General features: G+C 40.4%; 2 protein-coding genes across 5 annotated transcripts in view; both read left to right on the forward strand.

The window, feature by feature from the left end:
- The first annotated feature begins 1511 nt into the window (after positions 1–1511).
- ube4a (ubiquitination factor E4A (UFD2 homolog, yeast)) lies at positions 1512–12774 on the forward strand. Its single transcript, XM_034115093.1, has 20 exons — positions 1512–1614; positions 2976–3139; positions 3315–3491; positions 4699–4811; positions 4942–5094; positions 5523–5682; positions 5772–5974; positions 6158–6349; positions 6433–6766; positions 6971–7097; positions 7266–7573; positions 8303–8435; positions 8568–8758; positions 9001–9101; positions 9796–9909; positions 10211–10385; positions 10485–10665; positions 10807–10954; positions 11663–11820; positions 12008–12774. The coding sequence occupies exons 2-20, from the start codon at positions 3016–3018 to the stop codon at positions 12141–12143; spliced, it is 3228 nt and encodes a 1075-aa protein (XP_033970984.1). The 5' UTR covers positions 1512–1614; positions 2976–3015; the 3' UTR covers positions 12144–12774.
- Positions 12775–15782: 3008 nt separating this feature from the next.
- Positions 15783–20279, forward strand: part of kmt2a (lysine (K)-specific methyltransferase 2A) — a 38137-nt gene continuing 33640 nt past the window's right edge. For 3 of the 4 annotated variants that reach the window (XM_034115199.1, XM_034115201.1, XM_034115202.1), the window contains exon 1: positions 15783–16055. In XM_034115199.1, coding sequence (XP_033971090.1) covers positions 15810–16055 — 246 coding nt within the window. In that variant the 5' untranslated portion in view covers positions 15783–15809. The remainder of the gene's footprint in view (positions 16056–20279) is intronic. The other variant, XM_034115203.1, reaches the window with a different exon arrangement.

A 20279-nucleotide genomic window follows, 5' to 3' on the forward strand; every position in this document is an offset into this window, starting at 1 on the left:
TGATTTTAATACTTACAAATGCTCAAACATGATACTTTGACTGGTTGTCTCTTTAATTGCTTTCATATAAATAATGTTTTTTTGTATTTCTTGTGAATATTTTTGAAGCAGCATGGGAATAGTTCCAGGATAGGACAGGACTAAATTAATCTAAACTACAGTATATGATGTGCAAGAGGACATTGTTTTCCATATTCCAAATCAAATACACTCTGTCTTCATTATTGAAAGAATCAGTCAAAGATTATTAGAATATGTGAAAGGTGAATGTGAAATAACAAAAATTAACTAAGTTCACAAATAGTCAGACGGCCTTTCAGTATGTATTTGACTATTATTATTAGCAGAGGTGGGAAGTAACTAATTTATTCAAGTACTGTACCTAAGTACAATTTTGAGATACTTGTACTTTACTTGAGTATTTCCATTTTATGTTACTTTGTACTTCTACCCCACTAGAATTAAAAGGTAAATTGTGTACTTTCAATCCACTACATTTATTAAATACCTTACTTTGCAGATTTGGATGAATGATGTGAAATATAATCAATACTTTATTTACACCTGGAGTAAATTCACAATCTACCCTGCAGCATACAAAGTCATTAAAACTAGCTGCATCTTTAACAGCTTTAATAACACTTTAATGCATCAATACCTATAATCAAAACATACGAAATATATTATTCTGAAATGGACCAATCTGCATAACGAGTACTTTTACTTTGAGTACATATTTGTAATGCTAATACTGTTGTACTTTTAGTCGAGTAACATCTTGAATGCAGGATTTTTACTTGTAACAGAGCATTCCTACACTCTGGTACTTCTACTTTTACTCAAGTACAAGATCTGAGTATTTCTCCCATCTCTGTTTATTACAGCTTGATGTTCAACAAGTGAAAGTTTACCATTGTGAAGACACATCTGCCAATTTCAAGAGGTTTCTGCATGGTATGTTGAGAGACAGTCCGCTGATGCCCTCTGCTGACGGTGAGCACACATCAGACAAACATCACAGAACATGCAGATGATGCAAAGAAAAACAAATATATATGAAATGATATAATATAATAATATAAAATGTCTCTAAAACTCACACTTATTCTTCCCTGAATAGAATGCAACCTGTTTCTGTATACACAAGCCAAGTTAAAGTTAGTCAAAATGTTATCCCCAGACCCACACAGGCTCTTTAATATTCGACCATGAGGGTTAAGAATGTAAGTTTGTGAATATTACATTAAGAAAAATTAGATAGACTAATTATTGTCATATTCAGCGAAACTAATCAATTAATTTTTAGAAGTAGGCTAATATAAAGCGAGGCAGGTTGAACACTCAAATCCTTGTTTCAGGGTAGCACAATAAATACATATCTAAAACAAAACAGGGACAAATTAGAATCAATTAAGTAAAGTATTGAAAATTAAATAAAAATAAACGTATACATGCTCTTCAATTATGTATTAATGTTTAGTAAAAAGTTACTAAGCAAAAAAGACGCCCCGTCTCATTCTGATGACGTGTACAATTTCAGTTTACTGAGGAGCTGTCTGGTTTCGTAGAGGCGATTTCTTTAATATCAGAAGCACGCTTCTTCCCGTCAAACAGGTAGGACAGTCCGCTTCATCTTTTGTATCCATTATACAAACTGAAAATACGCTGAATCCGTGTAACAGTTTATCTTATTGGTGCTGAAATAGAGTCGTGGTGACCCCATGACAGCTTAGCTTGCTAACTAGCTAACCAGCTAACTGATGCAGGACAGTCAGGGCTGCTAGCTTACCCTGCTAGCTGGATGGCTAACTATCGCCAAGCTCAAGCTGCTACTATATGGTTAAACCTGTGACATGACGTGAAAAAGCCTAAAAGTGGCTAGTTGTAAAGCTAGCTCTACAAAGGTACAATGGTTTATAATCGTAAGGTGCTGACAGAGATGATGGGTAACCGTGACAACACGTTGTACCGTAAAGCACTGATCAACATATGTACTGTGCTCGGTTAGCTGTCAGTGGGAGCAGGTGTGTTTTCATTCCCTTCTCTCTGAATGTAATCACTGAAAGTTTATAATAGCATCAGAGGGAAATGCATAGTGTGGAAGTGCTTAAATCAAGATTGAAACATCTCTGTAATGTATTGTTTGCCTTTTACCACAGTATATACAATGTGTTTTTAGGCTAAGATGCCTAATAACTCCTGCTAACGAAAGCTAGCCTTTCAGTTGACACTATTATACTTGCATATGTTTGATTCTTGTTTACGTTGCCCCTTTTCAAATAATGAAATTAAAACAATATCTTGCAACTAAAATAAGGCGATAGTAAGTAACCAGCATTTTATTGTGATCAGTGTCATAGATATTAATCGAATAGGATGTCCTAATAAGATGCAGGAAATATGACGTACAGAGACAGGAAATGTTTTAAGAATTGCACATATAACCCTCATTTGTTAAAACATGTTAGGTGGTTTGCTAACACAAGTTCCAGTTAATTTGAATGAAGTTTAAAAAAAGAAAAAAAGAAGCTACCAAGCTGTTAAGGACAAGGTTCAGATGTTGTACAGTTTTGCATTTGACTGGTTTACAGGTCAAGGTGATAGTGGGACAATGAATAAGATGATGAATTTCAGGGCTGCCCCCACTGTGGTAAACGTATTGACTTATTGGTTGTTTTGGTGTAAGTCAACTAAGATTTCATCAGCAGGTTACTCATTTTGATGTTTTTTTTAAATGACTTACATATTTCTGTTAAAGTGGTGCTTCTGAATGATTTTTTTTGTGGAAATCTCAGTTTAAGCTATCTGACAAATCTATAAGATGAAAATAAATGTATGAGTATACATAGGAATTTCTTTAGTCAAATACTTTTTTGCGTGTGAGAGAATATACTCTGCATGCTCCTGTATCCCTTGCTCTGTTATTGAATGCCTTTATAGTATTGACAGTTTTTGTGTCTGCATCGCTCCTTAAGGCTGGGATCTTGGATGGAGTGAGTGTTGAGCCCCAATGAGATGACTGACCAGGGCAACAACAACCAGAATATCTCCCGCAACCCCTTTGCTGCTCTCTTCAGCTCAGTCGCTGATGCCAAGCAATTTGCATCTGGCCAGACACCCGAACAGTCTGCTGAACCATGTGGGTAGAGTTATTCGAGCAATCTTCTGATGAGACGTATTGTCAGTGTTTTGAGGGATGCATACACATGAACACATTTATAACATAATGTCAGTGAAGTAAAGGTCATGTTAACATCTGGCTCAATTGTATCCACATTGTTTTTCATACCTACCCTCTGTCTCCTGTACAACAGTGGAGGACTCGGGAGAGAGCCATTCAGAGTCAGAAAACTCTGTTTCGGACAGCGTTGATGAAAATGACGATTCCGTGGCAGAGATCAGTCGCTCCTTCCGGTCCCGGCAGGAACTGTGTGAACAGCTCAATGTCAATCACATGATCCAGAGGATATTTCTCATCACTCTGGACAACAGTAAGTAGAAGGAGGAGAGTAATACGTTTTTGATCTGTAATTTATACTCCTTTCATAGAGAATATGTGCGTCTGACTAAATTCTATTGACTACATGATAGACACAATAATATGAGACAGCTGTCACTGCCTCAATTCTGCTTGGTACATTTAGCAGAGACTATGGTCTGCATTGAAGTTACTGATAAAAAGTGTATTGTGTTGTAAATTAACAACAAAAAAGTTTCCCGATTTAAATGTCTCCTCTTCTATCAGATTCACCTTTGCTTTTAGATCCCCTTCTCTCTTCCTCTTTTCAAATTTGCTTTTGGTTTTGCATGATTAAATAACATTTAAATATTATTGTCATGCCAGGAAACTTTCATGTTAGATCCAATCCATATCAGGGTTGTGACCCATATAAATAGACACAACTAGATGTTGGTTTGACCCTGTCAGAGAGTCAGAATAGGGTTATACTGTAGATGTAGAAGTAGTTACTAGTACTTTCGGCAATATCATGATAGCGTACTCTAGCTTTATGTTCATAATGAACCAGCAGCTGGGATTTGTTTATATTGTAGCCCTTTAAAGCCAAAGATGACAGTGTGAAGCCCATGTGAATCTCTGGGTGTGAGACGATGTTGGAGAATCAAGTCAGATAATCCTCATTGACCTTTTTACATTTCCAGTTCATCACGTTTCCCTGCAGTACTTCCTTTTTTGTGGAAGGGACATTAGGCAGACAGACAGGAAGTTGTCTGATCATGTTAAGTCTGCTCTGTTGTCCCCCTGTTATTTCCAGTGCTCTAGCGACTTGAAAGTCTAATTTCCTGTAAGCACTGCAACAAATGACTCATAGTTCTTGACAATACAAAGACCTTGCACACTAAAGTCTTGCTGCTGACTCTCTCGACCACTGAGACTACCTAAGGGTGTGTGATGGTGATCAGGAAATAATGTTAAAAGTCCCCCTGTTTTCACGTTAATGAATTCTGTTGCACCTCAGTTTGAAATAAACCAGTAAAAACATTAATTGCATTTTACCCATGTGTCTTTTTGCCAGTTGCGACAGTATTGCTGGTATTGTTTTCCCTGTGGAGTCTGTTTGTGTCTGCGGACATGTCATTTGGATGTTATGGTCAACTGTTCCTTTAAGCTTCATAGGTTGTTTTGTGTAATATGATTTGTGCAGACTTTATTTTAAGGACCCTGGTTCTCACCCTTAGGTGACTCCAGTCTGAGAGGAGGTAATGGGATCCCCCCTCGCTGTGTTTACCTGGAGGAGATGGCTGCAGAGCTGGATGGACAGGACTGGCTGGACACGGATAACATAGAACAGGTCAGACGTCTTTTTATGTCATCACTCCATTTTTCCCACATCCTGTTTCTACTAAATGTTAAGAACTTCTATAATTTTAGGATGTTTCAAAAATGTATTAGTGAGTAAGTTGACTGATTTGCGTCTTTAGGCTCTGTTCAACCGTCTGCTGGTGCTAGAGCCGGGGAACAACCTCATCTACATGACGTCGTGCAGCGCTGTCAACCTGTCAGCTGACCGCGACGCTGGAGACACGAGTGCCATCCGTTACCTCTTCGCCTGTTACCAGAGGTCCAAAGAAGAGGTGCGAGTTTTTCCTACAGGACTTGTTATCGTAGCACTTTAACTAACCTTTTTCAGAGATTACCAGTTGTAAATATTCTCATTAATTGGAACAGAAAAATAACCCTTTTGCACTATTTTATATGTATTTACTTGCACATCTCACAACATTCTCTTGCACTATTCTATTTCTATTGTTATTTCTTTCACTATTTGTATTGGTTTAATTTCTTTCATGTCCTATATATATTCATGTTGCATTGTTGGAGGAGCCTCGGACTTAAGTCTTTCATTGCCATATCTACACTGTAGCTACTGTGCACATGACAATAAAGCCTTGAATTGAATTGAATTGAATTGAATTGAATTGAATTGAATTAAATTAAATTAAATTAAATTGAATAACCCATGCTTTTTCATAATTTAGTGATTGGATTATCTGTGCATTAGGTGACGAAGGTCCCGGAGAAGTTGCTGTCGTTCGCTGTACGCTGTAAGAACCTGACAGTTTCCAACACACGGACAGTTCTGCTCACCCCAGAGATCTACGTCACACAGAACATCTATGAACAGCTTCTGGACTTGTTGCTGGAAGGTTTCCGCGCAGCACGTAGGTTCAGGACTGTTTCTTTCCTGCCTCGGTAAAGCTTTGCCTTGATTCTACTCTTCTCTGTTTCTTACAAAGCCGATGTGTTTCAGAGCCAGAAGAGGTGTTTGAGTTTTTGGAGGAGATCATTGCTGGCCTGCTCTCCGACCAGGAGGTGCGCACCTTTGGGGAGGTTATAGTACCGGTGCTGGATATCTTCCAGGGACGCATCAAAGACCTGGACCTGTGCCAGCCTCTCCTCTACTCCTACCTAGACGTCCTGCTCTACTTCAGCCACCATAAAGATATTGCCAAGGTCAGGAGAAACACACAGATGTTCATACATTTTATCATAACTTTGACTACTGACAACAACTACAAAGTTCATTGCCCACCACTAATCGAGTAATATACAATAATTCACAGTACATCAAATAATCATATTCAGATAAACAGACATGGCCGAATATTTCACTCAGTTCTTTTTTTTTTGTTCAAGGTGTTGGTGGAACATATTCAGCCCAAAGACCCAGCTAATGGTTTGCAGTACCAGAAGACCCTGCTGGGAACAGTGTTGAGTATCTCCTGCTTGTTGAGAACCCCAGGTGTGGTGGAGGGACATGGCTACTTCCAGAACCCCTCCCGCTCCAGTGCCCAGGAGACAAAGGTCCAGGAGGCCAACATCCACCAGGTAAAGAGACTCTCTTCAGCTTGATGTTGCTGTCGGATTTGCTCCAAACGTCATTGTCTAACGATGTTTACTCTGTGTTGCAGTTTATGGGTCAGTTTCAGGACAAGCTTCACCAGATTTTGAAAAACCTGCTCCAGCGATCCAGTGAGACGCGTCACTTGCTGCTCTCGTGGTTGGGCGGCTGTCTGCAGGCTAACGCCGGCCGGGCCAAGATATGGGCCAATCAGATGCCAGAGATCTTCTTCCAGATGTACGCTTCAGATGCATTCTTCTTAAACTTGGGTGCAGCACTGCTGAAGCTGTGCCAGCCCTTCTGCCGGCCGCGGTCACCCAAACTCCTGACCTTTAACCCCACCTACTGTGCCCTCAAAGAGCTGAGCGAGGAAGAGAGGCGCAATCGCAATGTGCACGCAAGAGGTTATTACATTTGAAAATTAGCATCAATTTGACCAGTTAAAATACATTATCATCATTTTAATGCACAAGTATTAGTGCAGCTGCTCTGGTGTTTGTATTGTCTTTATAAATGGGCTCATAGCAGTTTTGATTTATAGCATTTATCATTTTACAATTGTACAAACTACATTTTATGTCTAAATAATCCCCAATCTCTTACGCCAGGTCTCGACAAGGAAACCTGTCTGATCCCTTTGCCCCCCCAGCAGCCGGTGGAGTCTGCGCAGTCGTACAGCCTGCTGACCGAAAACCTCATCCTCACACAACTCACAATGCATCTCGGCTTCCACAGGTACATACCTTCAAAGAACTTCCATAAATAAATAAAGAAACTTCCTGTTTTACATACCCCACAGAAATGTAGCATACCTTATGTTCCTCATATTCACACCATATGTCAGCATTAACCCGTACTGTGTTTTTCTGTTTGTATCCATGCTTCTGTGGCGTGCATGTGCAGACTCCACGAGCAGATGGTGAAGATGAACCAGTCTCTCCACCGGCTCCAGGTGACGTGGCAGGACGCCCAGCGATCGGGCAACCCCATGTCGGATCAGCTGCTGGAGCAGTTTGAGCGTCTGATGATTGTTTACCTGTCTACCAAAGCTGCCACCACTCAGCCCACCATGCTGCAATGCTGCCTTAGCCTCCAAGCTTCCTCGGCTGCGCTGCTCGTTCAGCTGGGTGTGGGGAACCAGGGGCCTGAACATGTAGCACTCAGTTTCCCCCTGCCCCCCCTACAGAACACTGTGCTCTGCTACGTACCAGGTAGGTCAGGTCTCCCACTACACTACAAACAAAGTTGAACATAAAGCCGCTCAAACTTAAGCTTTGATTGATCAGTGGGTTCAAGGGAGGCTGACATTTCATTTCTATACATTTTTCATGCTTAAATCTCATCAGGTTGTTTCATGTTTTATATGTGTTATCTCGTAATTGGAGAATGTTTAAAAGTGTGTTGTGTAAACTTATACTTATCCCTGTAACAACAAATAATTGATAGAAATCCTTTTCCTATGATATTACGACACCTTGCAACTTGAAATTATTAAAATTTCACACAGATTTTATTTTAAGATGTATATTTTTGTATATTTCACTGTCGGGTTCAGGCTCAGAAAGAGATGTCAGTTAAAATTATTTTGGACCATTACATTAAAACCTTTAACTCTGCTTATATAATATATATAAGCGTCTTTGAGCATTAGGAAAAGCACTATACAAATCCCATATATTATTATTATTATTATTATTATTATCATATGCAGGTGATACTTCAATATGTAATTTATAAATGAATGAAACTCTCTTTAATGGTCACACATACATGCACACAAAGTGAAATGTGGTCTCTGCTTTTAACCCATCCTAGTACTAGGAGCAGTGGGCAGCTATGTGCATGCAAGGAAGGGATTAATCACTTGTGGTAAAATGATTCATTGATGCTGAACATACCTTTTTATGATAGTCATCACTTCTGTATGCCTGTTCCGACAGAGTTCTTTGCAGAAAACATGGGAGATTTTTTCATCTTCCTGCGTCGATTTGCTGACGATGTTTTGGAGACTTCTGCAGAAAGTCTGGAGCAGATTCTTAACTTCATCACTGTCTTCATGGGAAACATAGAGAGGTACAAAACTACATCTACTATATCAGCGATTGTTGTCAGTTGAAAGGAATAATTGATGTCCAATGGGGTTTGAATGATGCAGACCGCCTTAGAGTGTTTGGCTCAATCCCCTCTGTCCTGCATGCACAACAGGATGAAGAACCCTCATTTAAGAGCGAAGCTAGCGGAGGTCCTAGAGGCGGTGATGCCCCACATGGAGCCGGTGGCTTCTGGTGCTATTCAGCCAATCGTGTTCCAGCGAGAGAGAGCCTTCTGCTCCTATAGACACGCACCTCAGCTGGCCGAGGCCCTCATCTCTGTGTTTGTAGACATCGAGTTCACAGGTATTGTATTCCTCACAATTTTGTATATGCTATCGTCGTAGTGATGCAAGCAGCATCGAACTGTATTGGATAAAGTCCCCTTGAAAAGTCCAGTTCAGGTGCTGTCACAAGTACAATCACCCAGTGAAAATAACTTTATGTAAGGCTGCCTATGATGAAAACGAACATCCAAATGAGAAATTGAAGAAAAAAGAAAGTAGCAATGTTTGATTTATTTTATTTTTTCCCATTCCTTTTATTAGGTGACCCTCATCAATTTGAACAGAAATTCAACTACAGGAGACCCATGTATCCCATCCTCAAGTACATGTGGACAAAAGAAAGCTACAGAGAGAGTATCAAGGTAAAAAAAGAATAACGGGTGACTTTGAGGTTTTCCATCCAAGTAAACTGTTTTCAATGTTTTACATTTTTGTAAAAAAATGTTGAATGGCCATACAAAAAGAGGCTCACGTGTTTAATTATTAAATGTATTTTGTGTGTGCTCTCTTAATATCTAATCCTGTCTTAATCATGTTGCATGCTGTTCCAATAGGTAGAATCAACTTTTGAAATCCGTGAGAATTAAATCACCACTCTTGGCTTAATAATGAACATTACAATGTTGGTTAAAGACAAGTATTGGCTGGTCGGCCGCTCCTAGGTGTATTACAGAGTTTACGATCGGGAAACTTCATCAAGAGCAGACCTAGATTTTTGGTGAACAACAAAAAACTCTGCCAAAATGCCAATGTTTCCTCACTCTCATCACAACTCACTCAAATTGTGTCTATTTCTAGAGGAGTAGTAGAGAGGAAAGAAAACGGCCCGGGTAAACGGTCCAGGGTGTGTCATTTTGTTTCACTCAATGAACTCAAAGATTGGCTTAGGCCTCTTGACTCATGACTCATGACAGAGTGAAGGCAGTAGAGAGTATGAGGGCTGAAACAGGCATCTATGGTTTATCACCAGGGGGTTTTATGTATTGGAAAATTGTAGTTTGTCGAGCAGATTGATCTAAATCGGCTCTTTATTAAGTTTGACATCTCTTGTTTCAGCACTTGGCGCACTATGCATCTGAGAACCTGGAGGCCATGAACCCCCCTCTGTTCCTCAGGTTCCTTAACCTCCTGATGAATGATGCCATCTTCCTACTGGATGAGGCTATTCAGGTAAGATAATTCAAACATGCACCACCTGACACCAATATGGCAAATAAACTTGTCCATTACATTACTAATGTGTAGTTTATAGTCAAGTAGCATTATGGTTTGTTTGTCTGGTGTTTATTTAATCTTTTGCTGTGCTTACTTTGCATTCATTTTTTGGTAAAGGTTACATTTGCATAAAACACAAAGTACTGTGCACAAGGAGAACATCTGGCACAGAATTAGTCGATGATGGCCATATAAACGTAATTAATGACTTAAGTTTTTCATTAGCTAAAAAAAAAAAACCTATCTTATCTCATAGTACTTGAGTAAAATCAAGGTCCTTCAGTTGGAGCGGGACAGAGGGGAGTGGGAAAGCCTGGCCCCCGATGCCCGGAGAGAGAAGGAGTCGAGCCTGCAGATGTTGGGACAGCTGGGACGCTTCCACAACATCATGTCTAATGAGACCATCGGCACCCTGGCCTTCCTCACATCAGGTCAGAACACACTTGATTCTTCATGTTGATTCATCCATTTAACGTTTGTCTTCCCCCCTCCCTTGTGTGTTTTGCTTTTAACAAAGTTCTCTTTTCCAGACATCAAGGGGATCTTCGTGCACCCCTTCCTGGCTGAGAGGATCATCTCCATGCTGAATTATTTTCTGCAGCACTTAGTGGGCCCTAAGATGGGGGCCCTTAAAGTCAAGGACTTCAGTGAGTTTGACTTCAAGCCCCAGCAGCTTGTTTCTGACATCTGCACCATCTACCTGAACCTGGGGTATGTAGTAAACACTGAATATATTTTCTTGTTTTCTGTCGTTATCTTATTGGTGCTATATCCTCTGAAGAAGAAATACAGTGGGACATTGCTGAGTGTGCAATTAATATGTAAATACAATTTTGTTTCTGTCTTTGGCAGTGATGAGGAGAATTTCTGTGCTACAGTCCCAAAGGATGGACGGTCGTACTCTGCCGCCCTCTTCTCCCAAACAGTGAGGGTGCTGAAGAAGATAAACAAGCCTGGGGACATGATCGTGGCGTTTGGACTCCTTGCTGATAAAATAAAGGTATCTTTTGTCTTGCAGGGTTCCCCCAGATCCTGGAAAAACTATTGCCCAATTCTCAGTCATTGAAAACGTCCAGGAAAATTATTTCAAAATTCTCCTATTTTTAGCTTATCATTTATTAATGAATGCCAAGGGCCACAAAGCGATAAGATTTCCATCTTAATGGTCTAGGTTATGTTCAGGATCACATAAGATTCAAATTCTAGTTTATGGACAGGAACATTTTGAATAGGGTACTCTCAGTTGTTGTGGAAACGCTGTGAACACTTCCTCAAGTCAAGTCATGCAGGTTGGATGACATTACAAGACGTGCTTTCTTTCTAACTTGTTTTAAACTGTTAAATTGTTAAGCATGTACTGTATGGTTGAGTTGTTTAGTTTAGCTGCTTGCTACTTGTTTAGTATGCAATAGTTTTAGTTTCGTCATTAATCTCTGGCTGGGAGAATTGGTTTCAAATGTGGGTTAGGCCTCGGTCAAAACAATGAATTTGACTTCCACAGAGAGGAACAGGTTGGTTAGTGTATGGCGTGTTCAGTGTCTGTTAAACCAACTAGATCATCACTGCAAGTGGCCTGGAAAATAATGTCTAGAAAAAGATTGGGAACCCAGACTTAGAACCTTTTTTAGGAATATTTGCCCTGTTCTCTGTGGTAAAGAGAGGTTAAAAAACACACAAAAGATTCATTGTCATTGCACCTCTCCTTTAGCCCCATGCAGACAGACAGCAGCAGGAAGAGGAGACGTATGCCGATGCCCCGGATGAGTTCCTGGATCCCATCATGTCCACTCTGATGCTCGACCCGGTCCTCCTCCCTTCCTCCAGTGTCACAGTTGACCGCTCAACTATAGCAAGGCATCTCCTCAGGTAGGGTACTTCCTAAAAGCACAAGAGTTACCTGAAATAATTGTCTTTATTTGTCTTTCTGTATGCAGCAAAATTGGTACTGTATATCTTGTCTTTATTGTAATCTGATCACTTTTAACCATCACAATAGACTTGAAGGGAAAGCTTGAAGTAGCCATTAATTTATACACATATGTCTTCCTCGCAGTGACCAGACAGACCCTTTCAACCGCAGTCCTCTGACCATGGACCAAATCAGGCCAAACGAGGAACTCAAGCAGCAGATCTTACAGTGGCTGGATAAGCATAAGCAGGAGAGGCAGCAGCTGGGACCCAGTGGCTAGCCGCGAATCCTCGCTGTGATAAACAATGACTGCATCCCTGTTTTCTTTCACAGCTTACATCTAGCGTGCTCCTCTGCTTCTTGTCTAATCCATGGTGTGCTTGCCTCTGTGGATTTCTTCAGACTAACATTGTATTAGCCTTTACATGCAGCCTTCACACTCCGTGGATTCCCTCTGTGAAAAACTGTCCAGGCAAAACTGTAGCCCACAGGCTGGTGACGACTTCAAAATCCATACCAACCCACGCAGTAGCTGTTTGAGTCCCATGATGCCCCGTGGTACCATGATGCACCCGCTGGTCTCTCTCCCTGAATACTGTGTATTAATTAGCTCATTATTACAATCAGAACTGTGGCCAGAAGCATCAGTTTCAACAGGACTTGTTGAATGTACTGAATTAACTCCTGACTGACCAGCCGGCCCAAACCAGATTTTATACTGCAAGGTGAGTATTTTGGGGAACTGTTAAAGCCGAACATGGAGGAAATGGTTAGGATTTGAACTTCATGAAAGAAAAAACACTGCCTCTTAAAGTTCTTGAACACCCAACGTTTCAGCATATTAGGTTAAGTCTCAAGCAGAATTGTAAATAAAATTAGCAATTAAAGGCAACAGCAAAGGTAAAACTGAAGTTGATGTGTGTGACTTTTATTTTAGTGGAGATCATCTAAATTTAGATGGAGATGTTTAAAATAATTGTCACTATTATAAGCATACTGAAGCACAAAACCATACAGACTACACTTTTTCTGTATTTTAACCTTTATATCTAAGTGTCTTTACATCTTCAAGTCCACCTGCCTTTAATTAAGTAGTAATGACAGATCTCATTAGGGTCTGAGCGCTTGCTTACTAATACAACTAATAGGTTGTTGGATAAGGACTGTGTTTCACTTACTACTCAGTAATAACACTAATCTAAAACCTATTTTCTATTGGGGGCCAGTCTTAACTAAAATCCCATACTAAAGTCAGTTAATGGTTGAGCATGGCATTGCTGTGTATGCTCAAAGTGGTTACAAATTAATACTAATTAACAGTGGTGTGATGGCCACCCAAAACAAAAATGTGTTTAGTCCTTGGAAAATAGATTTTTACTCGCAAGAGTAAAAATCTCAGTACTTTTTATGACATTAAACTCTTCCTCGTGTAAAATCATAGAAGTGCCACTTTGAGACACACAGCCGTTATCAGGGCCACAAAATAACTGCTCTTGGCACAAAAAGCAGTCGCAGAAACATGATAAAAATACATCAAGACTAGTTTAAAGAAAGATTGAGACACGGCAAGTCTCAACATTTGCTGATCTTGCTTCACAGGGGGCGAAACATACATTTATGAAATGTTATTTGGCTAGTTTATCATAAAAATGTTTAAAGATCACAATATTTTATAAATAAACTCATAAGCCTTATTTTTGTTGATTTTAAGGTCTTTACAATGATCACATTTTTGGATCAAAACATAATAGAAAAGCTAAATTATAGGGTGTTCAATAATTTTTGACTGGCAGTGTATTTATTAATAATTTTCACTCTTTGATTAAACATTCACCAGATGAACTGATGTATCCTGATCTTGCATTTTGAACTAATTTACTGATTTATTTTAACATATGGGCAAACAAATGATCAATGGGTCAAGAACAGATCGGTGCCTAAAACCAAGAGCCTTGCAGTTAATGTCAGTGAATGAGGATCTGACTTATTTCATACTAAAGAGAAATAATGATGAGTTTGTTTCTTTAGGGCGTTACAGGGAGCTATGGGTAGAATATTAGAGAAAGATCAGAATAAGATGACTTTTTCTTTTAGTAGCTTTTTCAATTATAGGGTTTTAATTCAAAATCGAGTGTGGTTGTAAAAAATGGCAAAAAGTGAGAAAGATGATGTATTAGTTGGCATGCCCTCATACTGTATGTTGAATATCTACCACCTGAATGATTACATGGGTTAAATTATAATGCAATATTTTTGTTTTAATTGTGATTATAAAATGTTTATTTTGGATGTACATTATGATTAATAAATAAAACTAATGTGCGTTATATAAAACATTGTAATGTTCTCCTTCAGATATATGACAGAGTTAAGTACATTGCAACATGTAAAATGTGTGTTTTGCTATTGGACCACCACAAATAGGGTGTACAACAAATAAATAGATGATTAACTCAAAAGACCACTTTAAATATAGATTATAGTATATTATGTAAATGTTGCATGTTTAAGAACAAGCTTGAGATACATTTATCTCAAGGACAATATGAATATGAGAATATTTTATTTTCCTTCAACAACTGGGTCTCAGGTTTGAGGGTCCTTAACATTCTTTATAATGTCTCCAGGCTATTTCCAAACAGCTTGTATAGTAGTGGTGACTATATGTCAGGAAATGTAAGCAGGTATGTGTGACATTTTTGAGAGCCAGAACCCCCCTTGTTCTCTATGTACTAACAAATCTCACATCTTTAAGAGCTCAAACTAATTTGTTTTGAGACACTCAAGCTCCTATAATAGTGCTTGGAGCTGCTCCTGGTTGTAACTTGCACATGTAGTTAACATCATAAACTTTAACATTTAACCTAACAATCCCTATTAATGAGAATCGAGAAGCACTTTCAGCGTGTAGGTATTGCACATTTGTTATTACTCGATACAGTCCAATTAAAAAGCTTTAGGTGGCATTTCCCGATGCATACAGATCACTCAAGCTAAAGCTCCTCAAGTGCTCGTTGTATGTTTGTGACTATATTATTCCCACCTTTTAGTCCTTGCTGAGGAATTTCATTTACAAATGTATGTGATTATTAATATATTGAAAAATGTAATGACCCTAACTAAGCTTACGAGAGGGACCCAGTATGGCTCTTCTATTAGAAACATTGAAACTAATGTCTTTAACGCATGTGTCACTGTGGATGTGTAATCTGCAATGATTTTTATCTCTGTGTTGTTTTTATTATCAATTTTATACTGATATTGAGCTATAGGCTATGTCAGAAATGAAGTTCAATTGAATTAAGACTTTGTGAAGGATCACACCTGATGAGAGGCTGATCATGTCCAAAAACCCTACAGCTGGCAGGTGGCTGCAGCACCAGCGACAGGGTACAGAACTTTTCTAGCTTCAAGCTTTTCAGAGCAGTTTTAAAAGAAAGAAAACATTTATTTAAAAAAAATACCAAGTATTGTGGTGTTTAAGGGATTGGAGGAACAGAGCAACACTCTTCAATGGGATGAAGGATTTATTGCAACGCCCCTGATTGAATACAGGTAACTATTATAATGAATATACTATTGTTTTCTTCTGTTGTGGTTTGTATTGAAGTTTGTCTGAAGCTTATGAAAGTCATTTTAATGTCCTTGTTTAGGAAACAAAATAGTAAGCCAACGGTCTTGTTCTTGCTTGCGATTCAAGTGCGAGGCTCCTTTCCCGGGCAAAGCCCCTGAACCTGATTTGGATTCAGCCATGCAGAGTCTGAATAGGGCCGCTGAGAAAATGCATTGTCGGGGTTACTTCAGTTCCGCCCCGCAACCTGCATAACGACGTGTCGGCCAGTGAGAGCGCAGCGCTGTGGTAGAGGTTGTTTATGTGGAGTGCTGGGTTAGGGTTCCGCCCACCGAGGTATCTCTGATCGCAGGGCAGACAGGCAGAGAGTGTAAAATGGCGCACAGCTGTCGGTGGCGGTTCCCCGCTCGGCCCGGAGGGAGCTGCAACTCCGGTACCGGGAGGAGAGCGGGCCGAATTAGGGTTACTGCCTCTCTGCGAAATGTCTCTGGAGCCCACCCTATCGCAGCTGGGCTCGGACCCGGGTTTGATGCTGCACTACAGGTCTCTTCGGTTATCGGGAGCAACCTGCAGAAATTTCGGGATGTTTTGGGGGAATCGAGTGACTCGAGCAGCGGGGAGGTAAGCACAGGACCGGACAGCATCATTGTAACCCGGGAGCATCGGTTAGACCAATGCCGGCCACGGGTTATACGGAGAGCCCGTTTCAGATGAACGGCTAACGGTTACTCTGCCCAACCGTTTACCATCTTTTCCTCCTCATAACGTTAAGTGTGACTGTAAGCAAACTTGTCATTTCCAGGATGCTCAGTTAACTTTGAGTTGGTTGTTTGGCCTTAAACTCTACAGTAAGGCGTTATTACGTTGACTTTGGTTTCAAACAACACAAACACCCAATGTTTCTCAGATTTATAGTCACAACGGTCCTACTGGAAATAAAGTTTTCTTCCCCTCAGAGGAGTGTGAGGACAGGCTACATCCACACAGCTTGTTGGACTGGTGCTAACGTTGGTCTGCTAACCCGACCAAAACACTGTAGAGAAACACTGGTGTAATCTAGTTAATTAAAACATGCAATACAATAAACACCTAACCCTTTATAGGCTATATTTATATGACTAACACACAGTATGCAACTGAGCTGTACAAATGGTGTAATAGTTAGCTTCTTGACATTAGCTTGACGTGAAGCCTTTAAGGCTGAGCATGTTCCCTTCTAATTCATGTACATCAACACAGTGAAAGTTATCATCCCGTTCTAGCATTAATATTCTTTTTTACAGTGAAATATGAAATAAACATCGGTGAATGTGTGTAATAACGAGGGTTCATTGTGGTGTTATAGCACGGGTCCTTCAAGATAACCTGTAATGTGTTTGAAAACAAGAGATGTCAACTTTAAGGAGGTCCACAATTGTGGTTTGTAACAAGCTAACGTGAACTTAGCGTCTGTCTGCAACCTAACCCCTGAAAGGGTTTTTAATTAACCACTTTACTTGTTAGGGTTTTCATATAGGGCATTTTTGCCCAAAAAAAATCTTAATATTTACAACAAGACCTCGAATGCTGGCTGTTTGCATTGAGGTGTCAACCTTATAGCGATGCTTGGCTAACATGGCTGATTGGTTAGCTCGCAAGCTAGCTGTCTACTAACAGCTAATACTACACCATTATTATCATGTCGTAAGCGGTGTTAAAGTTGCAGGTTTGCTCGGGAGGTTGTTGTGTTTACCTCCGGTCAGCATTATGCTACGTATCGGGTTAATACATCTTAGCCAAAGTTGGCGGATATCATGCACAAAACTAAATAATTACCATTGCTGTTTGGTGTTAAGCTAGGACAGCTACCATGCTACGCACTCCGCCACGCTAGCCATCGGGGCTATTGCTGATGCATAGGAAAATGGGAGGTGGACATGTTTTCCCCTTCTCTACACAGCCAGTACGGAGCTATTACCAAAATAATATCGGTTTTTATCATGCTTGGAGAAGCCGTCTGATACACAGCCACATCTCAAAATCACTCTCCGCTGTGTTGCAATGCCTTACTAAGAGTGTATCGGCAGGGTTTGGTGTGTGATTCGTCTCGTTTTTATTAGAGAAACGAGACTTTCTAGTGACAGAGCGCATGCAGGGCTGCCTACAATAACAACGAGCCCCTTCTTGACGGGCCGTGTGATGTGGGGGTGTGTTCGCCTTAGCGAACTACCATCTTCCTCTTCCATGATGAGCAGCATGCGTTCATTGCAGTGGGAGTACACTGTGTGGGGATGTTTACCAGTAGCTCCACTGCTCCACAGACGGCTTATTTGGTTGTAGCACAGCAGTATTTACATGCTTTCTAGTTAGATATTCCGTTTTCTTATTCTGAACTTTAGAAAACGTGTGTGCATATATTTTTGAATAATTATAATGAGAATATAATAAGTCATTTTATAGCTTGGCAGCAGAATATTTACATATATTTTGGATGTATTGTAAAATAATATTTTACACTATGCAATATAAACATGATTTATTTGTTATAAAATATAATATATGTGAGCAAATCACTTCTTAGGTAACTATGTCAATAAAGACAATATATCGTATTTGGATGTGTGTAGGCAGACTGGACCAATACATCCATGGAACTTGTATTATATAGGAGCATGCAGATTGTGGACACAGCATGTTGATTTAGTTTACATACGTTTTACTTAAAATATCAATTGTGTGTTAAAATAAACTTATTTGAAAGACTGAAAATGAGTGAGATTAACAGTATTTGGAATGTGTGTACACAAAGACATTACAATCCAGTGCAACTACAATGATATACACATTTCAGACACGTGGATTTCCTTGATTTTTTTACATGCATGTGTGCTTTACGTCCCATGATATTTCAGAGAAACATTAATGTTACGTGAAACATCACCTGTTTAATGAATTGCTTTTTAAGTTTCTAAAGAGTCCTGCCTTCCCATCCTGCAGTGAATGAGAGTTAAGCAGTATTTTGGATGTAACGAGACAGACTGGGCCATTGAATCCCCATGGAACCTGATACCTATGGGAGTTGCAGACACAGCATGGTGATTTTATTGATGGGCAGTGTGGTGTCTGTCTGGCCAGAGCAGAGCAGGATTGTTCAGGCTCACTGCAGCCTGCTGAGCCCACAGGGCGACCCTGAACAGAGCGCCAGCCGGACACTTGGCCACCCCTCCTTCTTCCATGCAGGAAGAAAGACCCAAATCCACTTCAGACAAACGCAACCCCGTCTGAGAGGCAGAGCAACTTTTCTTCTGACAGCTGCCACTTTGGAATGGATTACTAAGCCTATTGGGGTGGCTCAAAGGGGTGCTTGTCGGCTGTAGCTGTCTAAATGAAGGCATTTGTTAGCTTTTGTATGTGTGTAGGGAATTAATTTTCTTGATCCGGCCAAATTGGCGTTGCTTTTTTTTGGTGCTGCGTGAAGTCCATGTAGATTTTTTTTGTAAATGTGACCTTATCACCCCTACCATCAAAACCTCAACTCCCACTCACTGTCCACCTCATCAGAGTTTGCCTCATTTTCCCTTTTTGTTCTTGGTCCATTAAATCATGCCTTCTGCTGCATGTATTCCACTCACAGATTATTACCAATGTTTAATCGCTCATACAAAAGTGCTGCTGAATAGATGTTTAAACCCAATCATCTCTGTGCCTCACTGGTTTGAGAGAAATAGTGTGTTTGAGTGGAAGGGGCTTCAGTCCAGCAGGTGTTTGGCCTATTTAAATGGAACCCCCCTCATCCTTTTCCCCCCACCCGCTTACCCATCCCCGAGACAGCGTGTGGATTGGAGCAGGAAGCTTTGTGTCTGCTTTTATTCTAGCTCTCACAAAGTGCGGGCGGCTGAAAGAGCACAGGCAGGGATATCAAAGAGTGTGGGGCGACCCCCCTCTTTCCAACGGGACAACGCTGGGAGGAGAATTAGTCACAGACCCTCCCATCCATGGCTTTATTCGGCAACAGCAGAATGCTTTAGGAGTTGCCTGACTGGGAGAAAGGCGGCAATTGTGTTGTCTTTCTTACTCTTTGTGTGTGTGTGTGTGTGTAAGGTGGTAGGGGTAGGGGTGTCCCTCAGACTTTATACCCCTTTTTGCACTCAGGAGTAGGCGTGTCTTCTTTGTCTTTAGTTTGATTAGAACTTCAATTCAAGCTGCTTGCATGGGTGGGTAGGAGGAGTTGTGTATTTCTGCCAGCCTGTGTTAGTGTATTTGTTTGTTGGTGTGTGTGTGTGTCTCCGTGCGTGAGAACTAGAGAGAAACCGTGTGCACGTGCCAATCAGTCTGTTTGTCTTTGTCCGTTGACTGTCCTAAGGTGCGAGGTGTGGCAAGAGGAGTCATCTTGCCTTGGAGGGTGTTTGTTTTGGTCTGTGTGCTGTTGAGCAAATGTGAAAATGTTACACTTACTGTTTGGACACTTGAAAAAACAAATGTCCACCTTTTGCTTGGGGCTGACAGGGCTGACAGGGCTCACAAAGCAGTGCAACTGTTTGTTTCATCTGGTAAAGGAAACAAGATGTTCTGAGAAGTGTCTTTCACACACATGCCTTTTGGCATTACTCATATTTGCTTATTCGTATAGTTGTATCTAGTTAGAGGTATTCTTGGAAGTCCTCTGTGGCCTTTCTTAGAAATGTGTCATCAGAGGGTCATATAGGAGTATTTGCTCATCGCCAATTTACATTACAGGAAGGGATGATGCATCGGTGTGTACGCTGAATCCAAGAGGAAATCTTTCAGGAATGTGTACGGAAAATGTTGTTTTCAGACTACAAAGGATTCTTAAGATGTGTTCTCTTACATCCCTCCACTCAGTCT

The sequence above is a fragment of the Trematomus bernacchii genome, unplaced genomic scaffold (assembly GCF_902827165.1).
Source record: "Trematomus bernacchii unplaced genomic scaffold, fTreBer1.1, whole genome shotgun sequence".
NCBI classification, from domain to species: Eukaryota; Metazoa; Chordata; class Actinopteri; order Perciformes; family Nototheniidae; genus Trematomus; species Trematomus bernacchii.

Coding starts and splice junctions, on each gene's coding strand:
- ube4a (XM_034115093.1), top strand. CDS start 3,016: ATGACTGACCAGGGCAACAACAACCAGAATATCTCCCGCAACCCCTTT. Junction 4,812..4,941: donor ACACGGATAACATAGAACAG/GTCAGACGTCTT, acceptor TTGCGTCTTTAG/GCTCTGTTCAACCGTCTGCT. Junction 6,350..6,432: donor AGGAGGCCAACATCCACCAG/GTAAAGAGACTC, acceptor TCTGTGTTGCAG/TTTATGGGTCAGTTTCAGGA.